Source organism: Triturus cristatus, chromosome 7, assembly GCF_964204655.1.
Source record: "Triturus cristatus chromosome 7, aTriCri1.1, whole genome shotgun sequence".
Lineage (NCBI taxonomy): Eukaryota > Metazoa > Chordata > Amphibia > Caudata > Salamandridae > Triturus > Triturus cristatus.
Genome location: NC_140590.1, coordinates 57,107,758 through 57,129,662, shown reverse-complemented (window position 1 = coordinate 57,129,662; position 21,905 = coordinate 57,107,758). Strand labels below are relative to the sequence as shown.

General features: G+C 47.1%; 1 protein-coding gene across 6 annotated transcripts in view; it reads left to right on the top strand.

Moving 5' to 3' along the window:
• LOC146808798 (uncharacterized) overlaps positions 1-21,905 on the top strand; it is a 741,989-nt gene that overhangs the window by 307,484 nt on the left and 412,600 nt on the right. For 2 of the 6 annotated variants that reach the window (XM_085615610.1, XM_085615611.1), the window contains exons 5-6: positions 1,144-1,244; positions 15,496-15,667. The exons of 1 other annotated variant lie outside the window; for it this stretch is intronic. In XM_085615610.1, the coding sequence (XP_085471736.1) occupies positions 1,144-1,244; positions 15,496-15,667 (273 nt within the window). The remainder of the gene's footprint in view (positions 1-1,143; positions 1,245-15,495; positions 15,668-21,905) is intronic. 3 more of the 6 variants (XM_085615612.1, XM_085615613.1, XM_085615614.1) reach the window with 3 other exon arrangements.

Below are 21,905 nucleotides of genomic sequence, written 5' to 3'. Positions count from 1 at the left end.
AGGATGATACGGAGAGGAGTACCGCAATGCAACAACCAAACTTCCCATGGCTTCTTTTTAAGCCCGAGAGCTAAACGTAGGGCCTCTACCAGAATGCAATGTGCCAATTGCGTATGTCCCTATAAAGACTTGCAAATCCATTATAACAGTTTGAGTGTCAGCCGAGGGCTGAGGCCAAACCGACAGGAATCTAGAGCATGAATCCACTGCCACCAAGTTGTACTTGTAAGCCCTGTTGTAGGGGGCCGCAGTGGTCCAAATAGACACATGCGAGAGGTCTGTCTGATATCAGTAAAGGTGATTGAGGTGGCCATGAGTGGAAAACCTTTTGGCAAGGCTGTGCTGTTTCTACGCGAAGCGATGACAGCTACCATTATCTGTCCGTCTACTCTTGTGCTAGAACGAGGGATTGCAGCAGCGGCAGCAGTTTGCACTGACGCCTTGGCTGCTTCATCAGCAAATAAATTCGCTTCATCATGCACACAAACATGCTGATGACTCTGTGTATGAATCACAAGAGCCCATGGAAAGGCCTTTTTCAGCTCTAGCACATGTTCCCAAAGTAATTTATTATTTATTGGGCAATCTTTTGAATCTTTAAATTCATTCTGGCCCCGTAAGTAAAGATATTCATTGTAAGACTGGACACAATACAATGAATCGCACACAATTAATGTGGGGAATTCTCGATCTGTATTTTTGAGTGCCAGTATCCGGGCTTTTATCTCTGCCAGCTGCGCCATTCAGTCTCCTAGAGGCTGCGTCTGTGTATTGCTAGGATGGAACATGAGATCCCGCATACGTCCCTTTACAATCGCACAAGCTGTGCTGTATTGTTGTTAACTTCTTACGGCAGGCTGAGTGGAACCGTCAGTGTAAATAATGTATTCATACTGATCTGGAGGCATTATTTAATTACGGAGAGGATGTCTTTGTTCGTACTGCAAGAATGCTTGTGTTTTTAATGTAGAATCAAATTTGTAGTCTACATCTGTTGCAGTGAGAGAATTTGCCCATTGTATCCATCTTGGATGCAGTGCTTTCACGTTTGGAACGCTGGCTTTAGTAACAGCCTCTAAGGTTGGTACAGGAGTTATGACAATTATTCGTTTCCCCTGATCAGTGCGCTTTCTCTCCCTACAGCAGTCTGTACAGCTATCAGAATAATTTCAGTGGATGCAAAACGCATCTCCGTGTCTGTGTACAAATATGACTTGTACTGTTTCGCCTTCATTGAAGGTAAGGTAAGTGTACCTGGATTGACCCGCGATTACACGAATTGCTAAATTTGTGGTGTTTACATGTGTGTGTAAGTTTATGGAAGCTATCATGTCAGCTTGTAGGGAACTGAGAATTTCTGTATGTTCCTGTGTCCAATTTCGAACTGAAACATCTGGTCTAATTAATGCGTAGAAAGGTTTTACTTTTTCTGCGTGATCTAAAATGTATGTTCTGCCAAAATTTAGGAATTCTAAAATGGATTGTACGTTTTTCAGAGTCTTAGAAGGTTGAACCATTGCACATTCTTCAAATAAATTAGCTGCTAGACTTTTCCCCTCACTTGAGAGCTCTTATCCTAAAAATAGGACATTAAGATGGGCAATTCTTGATTTTTTTTTTTTTTAATGATTAATTTGTAGTCCTCGGAGGCAAACTCCAAAATTATGTTGTTCAGCCTGGTCAAATGATCCAATAGTTCATTATCCTTCAGATAAATATCATCTACATAGGATAATGCCTCCTCGTCAACATGTTGAAGTAACTCTAATACTCTTGCTGAAAAAAACCAGGGTTATTCTTATACCCTTGCGGCAAAATGCAGAATTGATGGTGAGAGTTTAGGGCCAAAAAAGCAGTAAAATAGCTGCTCTCAGGTGCTATATTTTGGTGGAAGAATCCATTTGAGATATCTAGTATTTTGTATTTTTTCCGCACAATGTTATTCATTAATGCAGCACTATGTTTAAATGCCTATAGTACAAAACTAGACTATGGGAAACAAAGGATTGTTCATGGAAGAGGTGCAATTCTCTATCACACCTTGGTATTCAAGTTGATGTAAGATTTCCCTGACTTGCTTTTTCGCGTCATGTTTTATTGCGTACTGTCTGTGAAGTTTGAGTAGTTTTTACTGAGATTACATGATGAGGTTACTTAGCATTCCACCCTACTTGATTGCGGTGTAATGCAGGAGCTAGTGCTACCGCCTACGCCTGCGCGTACTAATGTTTGTGATTCTGGAACGATGTTGGAGAAAGCCGGTAAAATTACTGTTTCTAATTTTGGGCAGTCCAAAACAAACTCAGGTGGCCAATCTTTTTCAGCCAAAAGGATATCATATCCAAAAGTCAGGTTCTCCCAAGAGAGACCCTTCACGTTCCTGGATATGTCCCCCTCCACATAGAGTGCTATGAGACACTTACCCATGTATCAGGTGTTTCCACCGTGATTTGCTCATTCAACGCCGCTGTCACCAGAAATTCCATCAGGTTCTGGTGAGCTATTGTTACCTCTGCTACGCTGTCTAGCATCGTCAGATCCCATTCCCCGTTCAGAAGTTGAATACTCAGTAGCCTGGGTATTTCTTATTTTGAGGCCTACTGCCTTCTTTTTAAATTGAGGTTTGGATTTTGATTTATCATCTTTTTTGATATTATAATCTGAAATGCGATGTGTATCTCTTGACTTTGCTTGCTCTCCTGATCTGTGTTGAGAGGAACATGTATCAGTATCCTGATAACTGTCAGGTTTTTTAATAATGTCATGCTTTCTAAGGTTATACCTCCGGTCAGAGGGCTCATGTTGAAGAGACCCACCCCTAGATTGTGATCGATTATCTCAATTTTTTTGTTGTTTATTATCCTTTTTCTTTTAAGAGGAATCAAGTGCTTGCTTGGATTTATCCTTTTAAGGACTACCCATTACTTGTGGTTTCGCAGGTGAGCTCCAAAATTATCTCTACCCAATGAAACATAGGTTTCTTTGATCATTTTTGGTAATTCTCACTCCTGTTGTGCAGGAGTGCATTTCCTCAGGCGTTAGCGTCTAGCCACCGCTGCTTCCTCCCCTTTTATGTTAGCCAAGATAATTGTAGATACCTGAGAAAAATGACCTATTATTTCATCCCTAATTTCAGGGCAGGCTCTTCCCCGTACTCATTCTGTATTTGTCTTAATACTACTGGTATCACTGCTATTGAAGGGATGCCATTAGTCTTGGTATAGATGGCAGCGAAAACTGTACCCCAAGTGGTACAATCATCTATCTGGGGAGCTATCCCCATCGGCAAGCAGATTGTTTGTATTCTGTGTTTTTCTTGTGGGCCTGTGTGTGTAAACACAGAATCTAGATGTACTATTTTCTGTGCTTCCCATAACTGCATTCAGTGTTTGTGGGGGTGATTTTAGTTGCAGTCCCTTGTAGTAGTTCTTCTGGAGTAACCCTTGTAGGTTGAAGTGTGAGAGTTCTCATAATGAACTGTGTTCAATTTCTATAAAGTTTAATTATTTCTTTGTGAAGTGTACGTAAGTCTGCTATTGGCAATGTATCAATTTCTGGATATGGTGTGTAGGCAGCTAGGACTGACCAGGGTGCTCTGTCTCTGATGAGCAGACTGAGTCTCACTTTTTCTGTGGTGTGTGGGAGGGTGCCTTTAAACCAATTTATATGCTTTTGGTAAGTGATCGGAACTTCTATGTCCTCTTATGGACAGTATTCATCTGGTATCTTATCCGCGATATAAGAATGAAATGTATCTGAACATGCGTCTATAGGTGGGAATTTGGCCCAAGAATAGAACACCTCTGTTCTGTATGCCTCATGTGCCTCAACCACGAAGGTAACAGTGCTGGGACCCCAAAATCTGCTAATTTTAAAGTAAGTTTATTTCTGACGTTTTCTGAAATGTTTATTGCACATTCCTGTTCATCTTACCCTGCATTCTCATTTAATGCAGCCTCATATTGGACAGACATTTTTCAAGGATGTTTTAAGTATGGAAAAGAAAAAAGGATTATGCGCAATGTAGGGGACTATAATCTTTCAAGCTTGAATATACCTACAGCCAATACATAGGGTATGCCTACTCAGCTGTGGCAGATTATTCCCTTTCCACTCCAGACGTCTCTGGGTAAATGTGAGTAGGGGTCTCTGAGAAAAGCATGACTGAACTACTCAGATTTGACAGTTAAATAAGAACCAAACCAACCTTGGCGGCTCCATGTCGTGTAGTTCCTAGAACTCTATATAGGATCTTTGGGTTTGGACAACATAAACTATGGGATTGGTGTCCTCTGCCTGATGTCAAAGGATTTTGAACTGCATTCTCAATCTGATAACACAAGATGCATTTCCCCCACAGGATATGTTCCCCTACAGACCAGCTAGCACACAGTGCCATTATGTGTCCCCTTACCAAGGAGCGAATAGTGTCTGGAAACTATCGAACACGACAGCCCTGACCCCTCAGGGATCGTGGAAACAGTAAAGTACTTTTTGCTTAGTCACTTGTGCTCACTTGCTCTCAGAGGGATATACAGAACAAATTATGGGGAGGTTTTCATTAAGCGTTTATTGAACCAGTGTAATTCTAGTATAAAATACGTGTGCTGCAACAACCATTAGACAGACACAGATATATATGGTTGTAAACACCAACAGAGAAAATAAAAGTTAGAATTCTACCATGGTGCTAAAACAATGAATATATGCAGGCATCATCATGAGTACTCCTACGATGCAAACCCTAACTAGATGTACCTAAATGTACCTAGCATGTATGTAGGTGTATATTCAAGAATCCCCCTAGGAAAGAGTCAACCCCATTACCTGATGTGAGAGAGCAAAGGACCCCATTTTGGTCTTGAGTTGGGCACCCCGCGAGGGATTTCAGAGTGCTGCGTGCTGGAGTGTCTGCGTACAGGGACTTCAGAGTCTCGTGACAGCATGTCAGCATGGAAGTCTTTCTCTGACCTGTCTAGCAAAGATGTGGTTCTTATATACCTGAAAGGTACGATCAGGGATTCTACCTAGATCTGTCCTGGTACTGTGGACATGTCAGCCGAGGATGATGATAGTGGTTGTTCCTTATACAGAGTTATTATGCAGAAGATGGTAATCCTGCTGTGATACTGAGAATCCTCATGCATAATAAATGTGGCTAGTTTTCGGAGAAAACCAAACAACATTTATGCGGCACCAAACTAGTTAAAAAGTAAACGCCAGACCTGTTATGTAGAACAATGGTGGGACAAATGTAGGTAAAAGACCTGCAACTACTTAGGCCTATATTGGGGTACGTTGGGGTTCATAACAGAAGTTAAGAGGGTTTTGAAATAAATTCTACTTGGACAAGAACAGAATTATCAAGAAATCAGATCACTGGTCCAGTATGCACAAGTCTAGCCTCCTACAAACAATCAATTTCCAGATGGATTGTTTCATGCATTGTACTATCTTATCAGTTAGCTAAAAAGCCATTGCCAGCTAGTCCTACAGCAGCTTTATTAAGAAATGTATTATAATTGTTTAAAAAGTGCTCCGGGGTCCCTGCATGTGAGTGGGACTAGTCAACGCTTATGTCTTTGATAAGGATTCCCCTGGAAGAGAACTAGGATTACAGGTAAGAAATGTATTCTTTTCTATTCTCAAAGGGGAAGGGGTTTTGTCAGGACCCCTTGCCATTTGCAAATGGGTTACCACCTCGTTCAAGTATTTGCGACCAGAATTCGATCTCAAAACATTAATACACCTCTTTCAGATTTGGTGTTTGGAACATGCCCCTCTCAAATACCTAATTGCAAACACAATATGTGATTCGGTAATAATTTACTGAATCGAAATTTGTGCTTTGAGCATATGTAAAAGCATTTTCGCTATTGGCCACCGCAAAAATACTTTGTACATAAGACCCTATGGGTCATATGTATCAAGCAAAATTGTGATTGCCAACGCCGAAATTCGCCGAATTTCGGCGTTTGCGATCGCAATTTTGCTAAGTGGTATGTATGAAGGCAAATCTGCGTGCAAAATAAGGAATCGCAAAATTTGCTATTCCTTATTTTGCAATTGCATTTAAGGAATTGCAAATTTTGCGATTCCTTAAATGCAATGTAAGAAGCACCAAAAAAGTGCAATTTGGCCTTAAGGAATCGCAAATTGCCACCAACTACTGGTTGCTGGTAATTTGCGATTTCTTTCTAAAATGCATATTTTTGCATTTTTCAAAGAGGTATTCCTTAATTGCGAATTTGCAATTCGCAATTAAGGAATATGTAGGATTCGCGAAATTATTTGCAAATCCTACATACATAGCATTTTTCGATTCTCAAATAGCGATTCTCTAAAAATCGCTATTTGAGAATCGCAAAACCAAAGTTTCATACATATGGGCCTTAGTCTGTTTTTTGGAAGTCGAAGATCTCCAGCGTGACGAAGCTGCAAGCTGTAGTCAACTAGTGCTCCACGAGGCCGGAGACCCCTCTGCAAGGAGCAACTGAACAAGATTTCCTGCTGTGGAGAAGAATGAAGCGGGAGCTACAGCAATGCACATTGGGCATATCTGCAAGCAGGTAGGTCCTGGTCTCCTCTCAGAACACTTTTTAGCTGAAAATATTTTGAGTCCCAAGTTTTGGATTTGGCTATCCAAGGGTCCAGGCCTGGTGCAAACCACTTGGAGGGTCAGGATTCACTCAGGCTGGGTCCAGATGCGGGGTCAAGCTGATTGGAGCCTTTTCTGTCCCTGAGGCCAGCCAACTAACTCTTGGAGTCACTGCTGGTCTCAAGCATCATGGCAGTCTACTAAGGGCACAAGGCAGGCTTCAGGCAGCAGGGCAGTCCTCAGAGTATTTCTGCAGGTTCGGAAGTGAAATGAATAGAGGGTGTGAGGGTCCTAGTTTTATACCCGGTGGCAGAAACTTCTGGAGTTCTCCCCCTCAACCCGCACCCCACTCCCCTTAAGTGTTTTGGATTTCCTGCCTCCCTGTCACCAGGATGTCTGAGGGCACAATAGGCTAGTATGAAGTACTTTGTGTGTGTGGTGAGGCAGAGTCTTTGAAGTGCAAGTGGGTTTGTACACAGCTCTGCCCCTTCCCCCCCCCCCCCCCTCCCCCCCCACCATCCTGGTTAGATGGCCAATCCTGCTAATCCACAATATCTATATTGTATGGCTGCCTGGAAGGAAAGCACAAAGACCAACTGCTGAGTACAACTGTAGGAGAGTAGGGTCTGCTTTCTATGTTCACCCCCACTTTTTGCTTTTGCTTTACTGGTTTTCGACTTCGATGTGGCTGTGGGCCTGCTAATCAGACCTACAGCCCTGCTGTTCTCTCTCTAAATTGATACTATGTACTTTAGGTGCATACCCCATTTGGATAGGATCACCTTATTGGCCCCTGTACAGTGTACCATAGGTGCCCAGGGCATAGGTGTACCCTAGGCCTACCAGGGGCTGCAGCATGTATTATGCCACCCCTGGCCTGGCCTTCCATTATGACACAACTGGCTGATCACTCAGCTGGGGCAAGGTAGTGTAATCACCCCTTGCTTAGGTGTAGTATTCCTATACCTACCTTATATATAGACACATGTGTACCTATCAGCCACTCCTATGGCAGGCCTTAACAATCCTGGAGGCAGAGTGCTTGGTAACATGTGAGATGGTGCTCTAGCATGAGCTGAGCCTGTCTGCAGCTTTCGGAACCATGTCCTTATAGCTGTTCTATGATATAGCCTACCATATACTCTTAAAGTACCTTATAATCTTAAATGGTTATGGTAACTATGGTTTGGCTTTATCAAAACATGTCGTGTAAGGTGTCTAACACTTTGGAATAATACCCCCATCCCATTTCTGGGGATGAGGATATTATCCCTCCCTTCTAGAGGGAGAAGACATGTTGTAACCTACTTACCCGGTTAAAGTCAACCAGAGCCCCAGCATCACAAAATGGATGCTGCTGCCACAACACAAGTCTGACCTCCTGCTGCTGGGAGCGATCCCGGCAAGGGAGGCTTGGACAATAGGTTTCCTGCCTTGGGAGGTGCGAGCACCACCCCAGACAGGCCTTAGTGTATTGGGGCAGGGAGGGATGAAAGAGTGCTGAGGGTTTGACTAGAATAAATACACTTTATTTTATATATATATCTGTTGTGGTGTCATTTCATTTGGTACTCAAGGGATTATATATGGTATCACAGCTGGCTTCACATGCCATTTAGAGTTTAGCCTAAGACTGCTCTTGTCCATGCTACCACTAGGATAGCAGGTCTATAAGGTTGACTTTACAACCAATCACCATAAGGGTTGTTTCGACTGATATAAGGTGTACACTAGAACTAGTGACATCATACATCAGGCCAACTTATCACATTGTTGGCAGCGGTGGGATCTGAGCTTGCTGTTGTAATACCATTGTAATCTTGAGATACTAAATTGAAAGATCACACAGATATTGTTTAGGTACATATAACATAGATTATAATACTTAAGTCCTACTGGACTTAGTGTTTGTAGGTTGAAGGGAGTAACACACCCTGACTACAACTACCAGAGAGGTTTAGTAGAAACAACTAGTGTAGGTAGGTGCACACACCACACCCTCACTAGATCATGTCTCTGGGAGGAGATCAAGTAGATGCTCTCTCAGGAGGGGCAGGTCTGAAAAAGACCCCCTCTAGATATGATACCCTAACTTTTCAGGAGATGAGACAATTGTGTACCTCCAGAAAGTTAAAACAGGGTGCAACCCCTACTCTCCTTCAGCTAGTACAACTCCTAGAGGAGTATGATACTCTTAGGGCCTCACAGGCTAGTACCCTAGGTACAAAGGAGGGTCTACCCACCACAGATGAGTCAGATGGGACTTCAGATGAAGAGGTAGACAGCCAGGGCCAAGTAGGAAGACTTAGCCAGGCTAACCTAAGCTTACATGGGAGTTTGCATGGGGTCCCCCCATACAGACCCCAAGTGGGCTTAACCAGAGAAGCAGGAGAGACAGATCCCCTTCAAGGGAATCCATCCACTCCCATGTCTCTAGCATCTCTAATGCCTCTTCTCACAGGGAAATGACTTCCCCCGAGAGAAAGGAGCATGAAGCCAGAATGAGGGAAGCTAATCTGAGGATTCAGAGGGAAGAACTTGCCCTTGCCAAGGAGAAGCTTGCTCTGGCTAGAGAGCAAAAGTTAAGTGGGTCAGAACCCACTGGTGGCAGCAATATCCCTAAGGATAGAGACAGGCACTATGATAATAGAAACCTGAGCAAGATTGTCCCTCCCTACAAGTGTGGGGATGACATCCACAAATGGATAACTGCTTTGGAGAGAGCTTGCAAAGTACAGCAGGTACCCCAAAGTCAGTGGGCAGCTATCTTGTGGCTCTCCTTCTCTGAGAAAGGTAGAGACAAGCTCCTCACAGTTAGTGATGAGGATGCAGATAATTACACTGTCCTGAAGAGTGCTCTAATTGATGGGTTTGGCCTAACCACTGAACAATACAGGTTGTTGTTCAGGGATACCCAGAAGACACAGACTCAGGACTGGACTGACTTTGTAGATTGTGCCACTAAGGCTCTGGAAGGCTGGCTAGTGGGAAGTAAGGTTAAGGACTATACAGGATTGTATAATTTGATCATGAGAGAGCAAATCCTTAACAACTGTCAAAACCAGCTACTGCATCAACACCTGATTGATTCTGATCTGACTTCTCCCCAAGAATTGGGAAAGAAGGCAGATAGATGGGTCAGGACTAGAGTTAAGCAGAAAAAACAGAACCAGGGCGGTGATCAGAAAAAGGCAGACCAGAAGGGTAATGATCAGAAACAAAAAGACCAGAAGTCTTCACCAGGCTCCCAAAAGGCTCAGGGGGAGGGTGGTCCCAAAAAGGATAAAAAGAAAGATGGCCAAAAGAAACCATGGTGCAACTATTGTAAGTCCAACTCACATTGGTTTAGTGAGTGCACCAAAAAGGATAAGCTCCCAGCCACCATTGCCCCTAAGGCAACTGTACCCCCTAGTCCAGCTGTAAGTGGTGGTTCCCAGCAAAAGGGTGTAGTAGGGTTAACCCTGGGAACTGAGGAGGATTCTGGCCTAGTCAGAATACCTACTCAGGCTGTTCTGATCTGTGATGGGGACTTAGCTTTGTCCTCTACTGTAGGCCCCAGTAACCTGGGCAAGTACAGACAGACTCCTTTTATCAACCAAAGAATGGCTCAGGCCTACACGGACACTGGGGCTAGTGTCACTATGGTGACACCTGCCTTTGTGGACCCTGGACAGATCATACTAGGTGAGAATTACCTAGTGACCAACGCTAGCAATGCCACTGCCTCCCATAGTGTGGCTATTGTTAACTTCTCCTGGGGAGGGGTAACTGGCCTCAAGAAAGTTGTTGTTAGTTCAGACCTTCCTGTGGAGTGTTTACTGGGCAATGATCTTGAAACTTCAGTTTGGTCTGAAGTGGAGTATAGGACCCATGCAGAAATGTTGGGGATAGATGCACATGTCCTTGCTGTGACCAGGTCACAGGCCAAAAAGTGCACCACTGAACAAGTGCTGGATCCTGAAACTATGGACCAGTCACAACCCAAGAGAAAGAGCAGTAGGGTAAAGGCTGTGCCTTACCCCCTGCCTCAGGCACTGGATCAGCCCTCACAGGAGGATGATTCTGAGAGTCCTGAAGGAACTGTCCTAGAAGAACTTGAACCTGATCAGGTTGAGTTTCTTGGGACAGGGGGACCTTCAAGGGCAGATCTGAGGCAGGCTCAATTAGACTGCCCCTCTCTTGAACCCCTCAGACAGCAGGCTGCTGCTGAGGCTGCAGGGAATGCTCAAGGTACCCATAGAGTGTATTGGGATGAAGGGCTGCTCTATTCAGAGGCTAGAGACCCCAAGCCTGGTGCATCCAGGAGGTTGGGCATACCACTGAAGTTCAGAGGCTTCCTTCTTACCTTGGCCCATGATATTCCCCTTGCAGGACACTTAGGCCAGAACAAGACTTCATACATCAGGCCAACTTCTTACAATAACTAGTCATGTAACTGAGGAAATATGCTGAAGGCAACAAATAATTTAGGACAATAAAATGACAACGTTTCAAAAGTGGCTTTTTCAGAATTGTGACTCCGAATCCAACTTTACCACTAACGAGAATTTTAAATAACAATTCCCTAGACACCAAACATGATATTTCTACCTGCTACCAAACAAAAGCTATAGCTTATTAACCTCTTCTGTGCCCATGACGAGATAGTCTCGTCATGGAGCACGGTTGCGCTGTGCCCATGACGAGACTATCTTGTCATGAACCCCACCCACTGATGCAACGCCCGGCACAGGAGGGGGAAAGGGCGTGGCACTGAAGGGGTTAAATGTAATAAGGTACCCCAATGCTATCCTAAGGGAGAGGTATGTCTCTCAGTAACGAAAAATAAATGTAGGAGTTTTTCAGTACCAGGACATTGAAAATCTTAAAACTGCATACCCAAATCTTTAAATACAACACACCTTGCCCTATGGGTTGTTTAAGGCCTACCTTAGGGGTAACTTATATGTATTTAAAAAGGCCTAGTAAGGGCTTTACTTTGCCAAGTTGAATTGGCAGTTTAAAACTGCTTACAGGCTGCAATGACAGACCTGAGACCTATTTAAAAAGGCTACTTAAGTGGGTGGCACAGTAAATGCTGCAGGCCTGCTAGTGGCATATAATTTATAGGCCTTGGGTACATGTAGTGCCACTTTACTAGGAACGTACAAGTAAATTGAATGTGCCAATTTGGTGTACGTCAATTTTACCATGTTTTAGGGAGTGAACAAATACACTTTAGCACTGGTTAGCAGTGGTAAAGTGCACTGGGTCATCAAGCCAACAAAAATGAGTGCAGAAAACAGGAAGGGTAAAGGCAAAAAGATTTGGGGTAACCCTGCAGAGAGGGCCAAATCCAACCGATATGATTAATCAATCAATCAATCAGGAACATTTGTAGAGCGGGCTACTCACCCGCGAGGGTCTCAAGGCGCTGGGAGGGGGGTGCCGCTACTGCTCGAAAAGCCAGGTCTTGAGGTGCTTCCTGAAGGAGAGATGGTCCTGGGTCAGTCGTAGGGGGGTGGGGAGGGAGTTCCACGTCTTGGCAGCCAGGTAGGAGAAAGACCTTCCTCCGGTGGTGGTTCTGCGAATCCGTGGGACGGTGGCGAGGGCGAGGCTGGTGGAGCGGAGCTGGCGGGTAGGTGTGTAGAACGTGAGGCGGGTGTTGAGGTATTCGGGGCCCATGTTGTGGAGAGCCTTGTGTGCGTGGGTGAGGAGTCTGAGGAGTCTGAAGGTGATCCTCTTGCTGACGGGGAGCCAGTGCAGGTCTCTCAGGTGTGCAGAGATGTGGCTGTGTCTGGGAATGTCCAGGATGAGTCGTGCAGATGCGTTCTGAATGCGCTGGAGTCTTTTCTGTAATTTGGCGGTGGTCCCAGCGTAGAGGGCATTCCCGTAGTCCAGTCGGCTGGTGACGAGGGCCTGGGTGACTGTCTTCCTGGTTCCAGTGGGGATCCACCGGAAGATCTTTCGGAGCATGCGGAGGGTGGTGAAGCAGGAAGATGTAACGGCGTTGACTTGCTTGGTCATCGTGAGGGAGGAGTCAAGGATGAAACCCAGGTTGCGTGCGTGGTCCGTGGGCTTGGGGGCGGTGCCCAGAGCAGGGGGCCACCAGGAGTCGTTCCTGGCGGAGGGGGAGGGTCCGAGGATGAAGACCTCCCTCTTGTCGGAGTTAAGCTTCAGACGGCTGAGCTTCATCCATTCTGTGACGTTTTTCATTCCTTCCTGGAAGCTGGCTCTGGCGGTGGCGGGGTCGTTGGTGACGGAGAGGATCAGTTGGGTGTCGTCGGCGTAGGAGATGATGTTGAGGTTGTGTTTGCGTGCGATGGCTGCGAGGGGGCTCATGTAGACATTGAAGAGGGTAGGGCTGAGCGAGGATCCTTGGGGTACGCCGCAGATTATCTTGGTGGCCGCTGCGCGGAAGGGCGGGAGACGGACTCTCTGAGTTCTGTCGGAGAGGAAGGAGGTGATCCATTCCAGGGCCTTTCCTTGGATCCCGGCGTGGTGGAGGCGGGTTGTCAGGGTGCGGTGGTAGACAGTGTTGAATGCGGCCAACAGGTCGAGGAGGATGAGGGCGGCAGTTTCACCGTTGTCAAGCAGGGTCCTGATGTCGTCGGTGGCTGCGATGAGGGCGGTTTCGGTGCTGTGGTTCGCTCGGAATCCGGACTGCGATGGGTCGAGTGAGCTGTTCGTCTCGAGGAAGGTGGTCAGCTGTTTGTTGACGGTTTTCTCGATGACTTTTGCGGGGAAGGGGAGGAGCGAGATGGGACGGAAGTTCTTGAGGTCTGTGGGGTCCGCGGTGGTTTTCTTCAGGAGGGCGCTGATCTCCGCATGCTTCTAGCTCTCCGGGAATGTGGCGGATGTGAAGGAGTTGTTAATGATGTCCCGGAGTTGGGGTGCGATGATGGTGTCTGCTTTGTTGAAGATGTGGTGTGGGCAGGGGTTGGCTGGGTAGCCAGAGTGGGTGGTGTCTTCCGTGCTGACGGGGTTCCAGGTGCATAGGATGGTTGTGGGGGGCATTGGTTTGGTGGATGGGTACGTAGTCTGAGCGCCGAAGCTGTCGTGTATATCGGCGATCTTGCGGTGGAAGAACGTGGCGAGTGAGTCACAGAGGTCTTGCGATGGCGTGATGTCGTTGTTGCTGGCGCTGGGGTTGGAGAGCTCTTTGACGATGCTGAAGAGTTCCTTGCTGTTGTGGGTGTCGTTGTCCAGTCGGTGTCTGAATGATGTCCTTTTGGTGGTGCGGATCAGCTGGTGGTGTTTGCGGATGGCGTTCTTGAGGGCTGTCATGTTTTCTGTTGACTAGTCGTGGCGCCAGGCTTTCTCGAGGGTACGGCAGGATTTCTTGGAGTCTTTGAGATCGTCGGTGACCCATGAGGCTTTCTTGCTGTCGGGATTGCTTGGAGGGTTCTTCAGTGGTGCAAGGGCGTCGGCGCAGTTGGTGATCCACTGTGTGAGGTTGCGGGCTGTTTCGTTTGGGTCCGTAGTGTTGGTGGGTTGGTTTTGGCTCAGGGAGGTGGTGAGCTGGTCGTGGTGATCTTGCTCCAGCATCTACGGGGGGCTTGTTGCGGGCAGAGGTGAGTCGTGGTTTTCCTGAAGTTGAAGTGGATGCAGCTGTGATCGGTCCAGTGAAGTCCGGTGGAGTGGCTGAAGGAGATGTGGTTGCTGGAGGAGAAGATGGGGTCAAGCGTGTGGCCGGCGTAGTGGGTGGGAGTGTTGATCAGTTGCTTGAGTCCGAGGTTGGCGAGGTTGTCTAGTAGGGTGGTGGTGTTGTTGTCCTTGTTGTTCTCCAGGTGGAAGTTGAGGTCCCCTAGGAGGATGTAGTCGGAGGAGGCGAGGGCGAGCGGGCTGATGAAGTCTGCGATGGCTTCGCTGAATTGTGTGTGTGGTCCTGGGGTCTGTAGATGAGAGTACCTCTGTGGGTGGTCTTGGGGTCGGTGTGTAACTGGAAGTGAAGGAGCTCGGCGGTGGTGAGGGTGTCGTCGGTGTTGGTCGTGATGCGGATGGTGTTTCTGTAGACAATGACGATGCCACCTCCGGCTTGGTTGACGCGGTCCCTCCGGGTGATCTTCTAGCCGTCCGGGATGGCTATGGCTATGGCGATGTCGGGGGATGAGGAGGCGTTCATCCAGGTTTCTGTGAGGAAGGCGACGTCCGGTGCTGTTGTGTTGAGGAGGTCCCAGAGTTCGACGGCGTGCTTGTGAACGGAGCGGGTGTTGAGCAGGATGCACTTGAAGTGGTTTTTGTTGGCGCTTGTTCTGGCGGGCTCGGCGCAGGTCCAAAGGCAGGAGAACTTGCAGGCATGGCAGGTGAAGGCTCCATGGGTGCGTTTCGGGGTGGCTCGGAAGCAGGCTGGCTGTCGGTCGGTGTTGAGTGCGTGAAGGGCGGCGGCGTCGTATCTCCGTCGGGTGGGTTGGTTCCGCCGAGGGCCAGGGGACCTGGCACTGGGCGCGGTCCAGGAGCTGACGGGTGCAGACGGGCTTGCCTTTGGCGTGCCCGCTGCGCGGCCTCCATTTAAAGGGGTAGTGGGAGGGAGGAGCAGTTGGGAGGCGGGAGCAAGGTGGCGAATGGGACAGCGGGGGGCGGGGCCGCAGGACGCAGCGGCGGGAAGGTGGACCGGGGGAAAACGGGGGAGGGGGGTCACAGGGGCACAGGCAAAAGCGAGGGGGCACCAAGGAACAGGGGTACAGAAGAAAAAACGGGTGAGGGGGTCACGGGGGCACAGGCAAAAAGACGAGGGGACAACAGGCACAGAAGGGCTTACTCGGCGGCAGCGAGGGCACTGGCAGGCAGCAGCACAAGAGGACCGTGTGGCGGCTGGGGGGGCGACCTACCTGCTGGCAGGATTACTGAATTCCTCCTCTATGTTCAAAAAGATTTTTCCTTGTTTCTTTACTAAGGTGTTGTATCTTTTGTTTCAGGATGCCAGCTTTATGCGCCAGCCCACGGGGGCACCTTCCTCTTTACCATTGTCTGATATGGAATTTCATCCAACACCACCAGCCTGGAGCCCCTCTGCATTGACCCTGCCTCGTCATCTGTTTGGCAAGGTGATGTGCCAGTCAACATCACCACAGCCGTGCCATCTCCAAGGTATGTAACATTTTGGGAAACTCTTGCTTGGATGTTTCTGCTCTATATTTAAGTCCAATGTAGAGGATCTTATACTGTCACTAAATACCTATTTGTTTAGGTACACAGTAGAACTGTAACCAGTATGCTTATTCGAAGTAGTTCACTACAGATTACTGGTGAGAGGCAAAATCCACGATTTCACCCAAGTCTTGCCCCAGACCGCCGATCACCAGATGTATGATTTTCAGCTCATCCCATCCTCGAATAAGCTCTCTCAAATGGCAGTGGTGCAGCCATTAAGTGATCACGTTCCACTCCCATCACACACTATCAGTGCTTTGGCATCACTCAGGCATAAACAGAAGATGGAGACGGGACATACTACAGTTCACCACCTTTCCTTGTACACACAATCCAGACTGCAAACTCAGAAAAGCAGAACAAATCTCTTATCCAGTATTGGGGTATCTTTCATAGATTCACATGCCTGAATCATTCCCCGTCGCCGAGGCGGGAGTCTCGGTAGATAAAAAAGTAGTGCCAAAAAATAATTAGTAGTAGTAGTAGTAGTAGTAGGCCCAAAGAAGAAAGGCCCTAAGGCCTATATCTTAGAAGCCTATCTACTTCGTTATGTAAAATAACCCAAGAATTGGTAGCAACCAATCAGACATCAGCACCCTTCTAGAACCCTCTCAGCAGAGCCAGCTCTCCTCAGATTTTCACCGCACGTCGTGTGGAAGGGAGTCTCCCTGAGTGCCTACTCAGTTTCTTCTTTTCTTCAGTCATGTCTGACAAAAAAGCTTTGTTTAGACCCTGCAGGACCTGTGATAAGAAGAGGGTCCATGTAGACGACCAGCATGAGGAGTGTATTTATTGCCTACATCCTAAGCATGTTGCTAAGGACTGTAGAATTTGCCGGACTTTCCCTCCTAAGACCTTAAGGGACAGAGAGGCAAGAGTATTGTTATGGTTGAAATCTTCCTCGGCTGAGGAGGATGACAGGGCCTCGACATCTAGCAAGAGAGCTAGATCAATTGATAGTTCTTCCAGTGAAGGGAGAAAACATCATAAGGCCTCTCATGTAACTTCTGACCATTCACAGAAGTCACAAGACTCTGACAGATCCAAGAAGTCTTCAACTACAAAAACCGTGAGTAAATCTCAGGTTAAGACTTTGTCAGTGGGATCATCTTATACTATCTCTGTGACTTCTGCTGCTCTTCTGTCGACGGCTACAGTCTCCACTACTTCGATATCGTCACCTATCATGTCTCCTAGGACGTCTAAGACTCCGTCGACAATTGCGTCGACGTCTAGCTTGAAGGAAGTTCTGTCAACATCGTCGATGACAACATCGACGACGAAAACCCCGTCGACGACGAAGACCCCGTCGACGACGAAGACCCCGTCGACGACGACTATTCCGTCGACGGCGAAGACCTCGTCGACGATGACGATCCCGTCGACGGCGAAGACCTCGTCGACGATGACGATCCCGTCGACGGCGAAGACCTCGTCGACGATGACGGTCCCGTCGACGACGATGACAATCCCGTCGACGCCTCAAAAGACAGCAAGTCCGTCGATGAGGGGAAGCCCGTCGACGAGAGGTTTCCTTAAAGCGATTCCACCAACTACCCATGTTACGCCTATTGCGTACACGCATATTCAGCTAAAAACTTTTCATAAACAGGATTACAGCAATATTTCTCCTTTGCTGCCTTCGCATATCCTGGACTCATATACGAAAGGTGATGATTTTGAAGAGGAGGATGATGAGGGTCCTTTCGGGATAGCTAGGCACCCCTCGGAGTTGCATATTAAGTGTCAAGAGGTGGATGAGGAGGATGACTACCATGAACATGCGTACCAGGAAGGCCTTGCTGCACCAGTTTACAGGCATCCCTCAAGGGATTGGGATCGTAGAGAATCGAGTCACCTCCCGCCTACACTGATTCAGGACCTTCAGGCCATGCTGGCGGATTATCGCCAACGCTTTCCTCCACAACAACCTCTTCCTAATTTACAACCCACGGAAGAACCACACACGGACATTCCAAATTCGCCACTTCACCCTGCTGGTTCGGGGACGCAATCGCACCATGATACCATTTCCTCTGATGAGGAAGATATCGAAGAAGGTGAAGTACCGGATAAAGATACCAATCTGGATCCTTGGTATGATTACATTATTCCCATGCCTTCTCCACCTATTCCGCAGCCATCGGATTCTCCTCCAGAGGATATAGGTGGCTTTCACAATTTAATGCAACTTGCAGCAGTCAGGTTTCAACTACCAGTCACTGTGGAGCATACGGATTGTTTCCTCCATGACTTTAAGGAGGAGCAAAAGACAATTACCAGAGCAATTCCCATCATCGATTTTATTTGGAATGAGGGGTTAAAAATTATGAAGACACCTGCTTCTGTACCTGCGGTCCTCCCTCGTATTGATAAGAAATATCGTGCTCCTCCAGAGACGCCCTCCTGTCTAATCGGTCATCCCCGACCAGATTCCGTTATATCACAGGCTGCTCAACAAAAGTCCAAAAATCCGGCTATGCCAATATCAACGCCGCCGGATAGGGAAGGGCGAAGATTGGATCTGATCGGCAAGAAGTTCTCTACGATGGCGGCAACTTCTATCAAAGCTGCAAACTCCTTGGCCATTCTTGGTCGCTATGACTGCCAGATGTGGTCAGAATTCTCTGAATTTATAGACCTCATTCCTGAAGATCGTCAACAAGAGGCAAGGAAAATACTTCAAGAGGGAGAACGAGCCGCATCAGAGATCATAGACTGTGCTCTGGATATTGCAAATACCAACTTTAGGCAACTTGCAGGGGCTGCAGTTCTTAGGCGTCAAGGATGGCTTAAAGCAACATCTTTTAGGCCAGAGGTTCAAGCCAAAATCATTGATATGGCCTATGATGGAGAATCCTTGTTTGGGAAGCATATAGACGAGGCCCTCCTAGCGATCAAGACTGATACGGATACAGCTAAGTCACTAGCTGCTCTCCAATACAAACGGGGATCTTTCCGTGGTGCAAGAGGTCGAGGCTTTGTATCAAGGGGAAATTATCAAAGTCAGCAAAACAGACAATATCAGTCTCAATATAGACAGCCTTATGGACGATCATCATACAGGCAATCTTCCTCGAATAGTTTCTCTCGTCAGGGAGGTAGAAGGCGATCGAACAATCAGGGTCGCGACGCCAACAAGAAGCAATGATTTACGCTGGATGCCAGTCATCCCTCCTTCCCTCCCAGTGGGAGCAAAGATAACAACTTTTGCACACAATTGGGAGGAGATCACCTCGGATCGTTGGGTCATCGACCTAGTCAGAAACGGTCACACCCTGGAGTTCTCAAAACAACCCCCTACTGCCCCGCCCAGGGGTCCCCCTCCCCCTCGTCTTCACTTATTGTTCAAAGAAGCTTTAATAATGCTCCGCAAGAACGCAATAGAGAAAGTTCCTTCGCCCCAGAAGGGAACCGGGTTCTATTCTCGTTTTTTCCTCATAAAGAAAAAGTCAGGGGAGTGGCGCCCGATTCTGGATCTCCGCAAGCTCAACACATTTCTAAAGAAGCAGAGTTTTCGGATGGTTACACTGGCCGAAGTTTTGAGCTGCCTAAACAAAGGGGATTTTATGGCTTCTCTGGACATGGAGGACGCGTACTTCCACATTCCTATCCTTCCCAAGCATCGCAAGTACCTGCGATTTGTAGTGGCTGGCGTCCACTATCAGTTCAAAGTCCTTCCGTTTGGGCTGAAATCTGCTCCAAGAATTTTTACAAAGTGTCTTGCACCAGTAGCAGCGACTCTAAGGTCACAGGGAATACAGGTATTTCCGTACCTGGACGACTGGCTGCTCAAAGGCCCTTCGAAGCAGACTACCGTAGAGGCAGTTTCAGCATGCCTAAGTCTATTCTCAAACTTAGGCCTCACTCTCAACAAAAGCAAATCTCAACTGCTCCCTCTTCAAAGGATTCAGTTTCTGGGAGCAATGCTGGACACCAAACAATGCAAGGCATTCTTGTCAGAGGAACGTCAGCTTCGTTTACAAAAGCTAGCACTTTTAATCGCAAGAAGAAAGTCAGTTTCTGTCCGGAGGTTTGCGTCTCTTCTGGGGATGTGTTCATCAACTATAAATCTTGTACCTTTAGCACGGCTCCGAATGAGACCTCTGCAGGAACAGTTACATCTACAATGGAAACAGGCCGTGGGGTCGTTCAACGACTCCATCAGGATAACACCTCACATGATGGTCTCTCTGCATTGGTGGTCACAGATGGAAAACCTGGCCCTGGGCCTTTCTTTTCTAACATCTCCTCCAGAATTCGTGGTAACAACAGACGCCTCCATGCAGGGGTGGGGAGGACATCTCCAAGATCTACAGAATCAGGGACGATGGTCCCAGGAATACTGCCAACAGCATATCAACAGACTGGAGCTTCGCGCCATTTTTCTCACTCTGCAGGCGTTCCTCCCGAGGATTGCAGGGGCCTCAGTGCTGGTCCGGACGGACAACACGACCAGCATGTATTACGTCAACAAACAGGGAGGAACGAGGTCACTGTCCCTTTCGCAGGAAGCTCAGGAACTATGGGAATGGCTTACAACACACAAGATATCCTTACGAGTGGAGCACGTCAGGGGCCTTCACAACACGTTGGCCGACGACCTAAGCAGATCTCTGGCAGGCTGTCACGAATGGGAGATAGAGCAGAAGCAACTAGACGAAATTTTTCAATCATGGGGCAAACCGGCACTGGATTTGTTTGCTACAAAGGAAAACAAGAAATGCTGCTATTACGCAAGCAGATTCCCTCAACAGGGATCAAGAGGAAATGCCCTGTCCATGAGATGGTCAGGGCTTTGTGCGTACGCTTTTCCCCCCGATACCACTAATTGCGAAAGTGATCCGCAAAGTGAAGATGGAACATTGCCGCCTCATTCTGATTGCACCCCGTTGGCCAAGGCAATATTGGTTCCAGGAGCTGCTTCTTCTAGATCACAGCTCCATCCGTCTAATACCAACGATGACGATGTTGACAAGGGAAAGGGGTCAAATACTCCATCCAGATCCACAGTCGCTGCACTTGCACGCATGGCTCCTGATTTCCTAGAATACAAAGATCTAACCATTTCACAGGAATGCCGTGAGATTCTATCTAAATCACGCGCACAAAGTACTTTAAAAACTTATCGTTTGAAGTGGAAACGATTTTGTCATTGGTGCGAGGGGAAGGATGTCCATCCTTTACAAGCTCCAGTAGAGCAAATCCTTCCTTATTTGTTATCCCTAGCCAAATCTGTGCTTGCATTCCCGTCAATTAAAGTTCATCTTGTGGCTCTATCAAGATTCAGGAAGAGTACTTCTAAGCCTTCACTCTGTTCCTCTTCATTAATAAAACAATTTATGAAGGGGCTATTCCGTGTTTTTCCACCAATTCGTGCACCTCCTCCAGAGTGGGAGTTGAACACAGTTCTAGCTCAATTGATGAAAAGGCCTTTTGAACCTATCCACAAGGCTGAGCTAAAATTTTTAACATGGAAGGTGGCTATTCTTTTGGCTCTTACATCGGCTCGAAGAGTCAGTGAGATTCAAGCGTTCACCATCTCAGAACCCTTTTTGCAGTTCTCTAAAGACTTTGTTACTCTCAGGACAAATCCACGATTCATCCCTAAAGTTCCGACTCAGTTCCACTTAAATGAGCCAGTGAAACTAAAAGTTTTCTTCCCAAATCCAGCCACACCATCTGAGCGAGCGTTGCATTCACTGGATATAAAACGCTGTCTGAAATTTTACTTGCAAAGGACTAAGGACATCAGGCGGTCCAATCCATTGCTTGTAGCTTATGGTCAAGCTACACTTGGGTCTGCTGTGACTAAAGCGACTATAGCCAGATGGTTGGCTTCTACAATTCATTTTTGTCATGATAAAGCCAATAAACCATTACAAAGAAAGGTCAAGGCGCATTCTACTAGAACTATGGCAGCATCTACTGCATTGTTCGCAGGAGTATCCTTGGAGAATATTTGTCGTGCTGCAACGTGGAGGAATGTTCACACATTCACAAAGCACTACTGTCTGCAATCTACTCTGCAGGAAGATACAGCGGTAGGACAAGCCGTCCTTCAGCATCTTTTAAACTAAGGTCAGATATAGATGTTTCTTCAATTTACTGTTTATAATTGCTATATTTTAAGCTACATTGTCTTTTCTTTATGTAAGATACATGTTTGGATTTT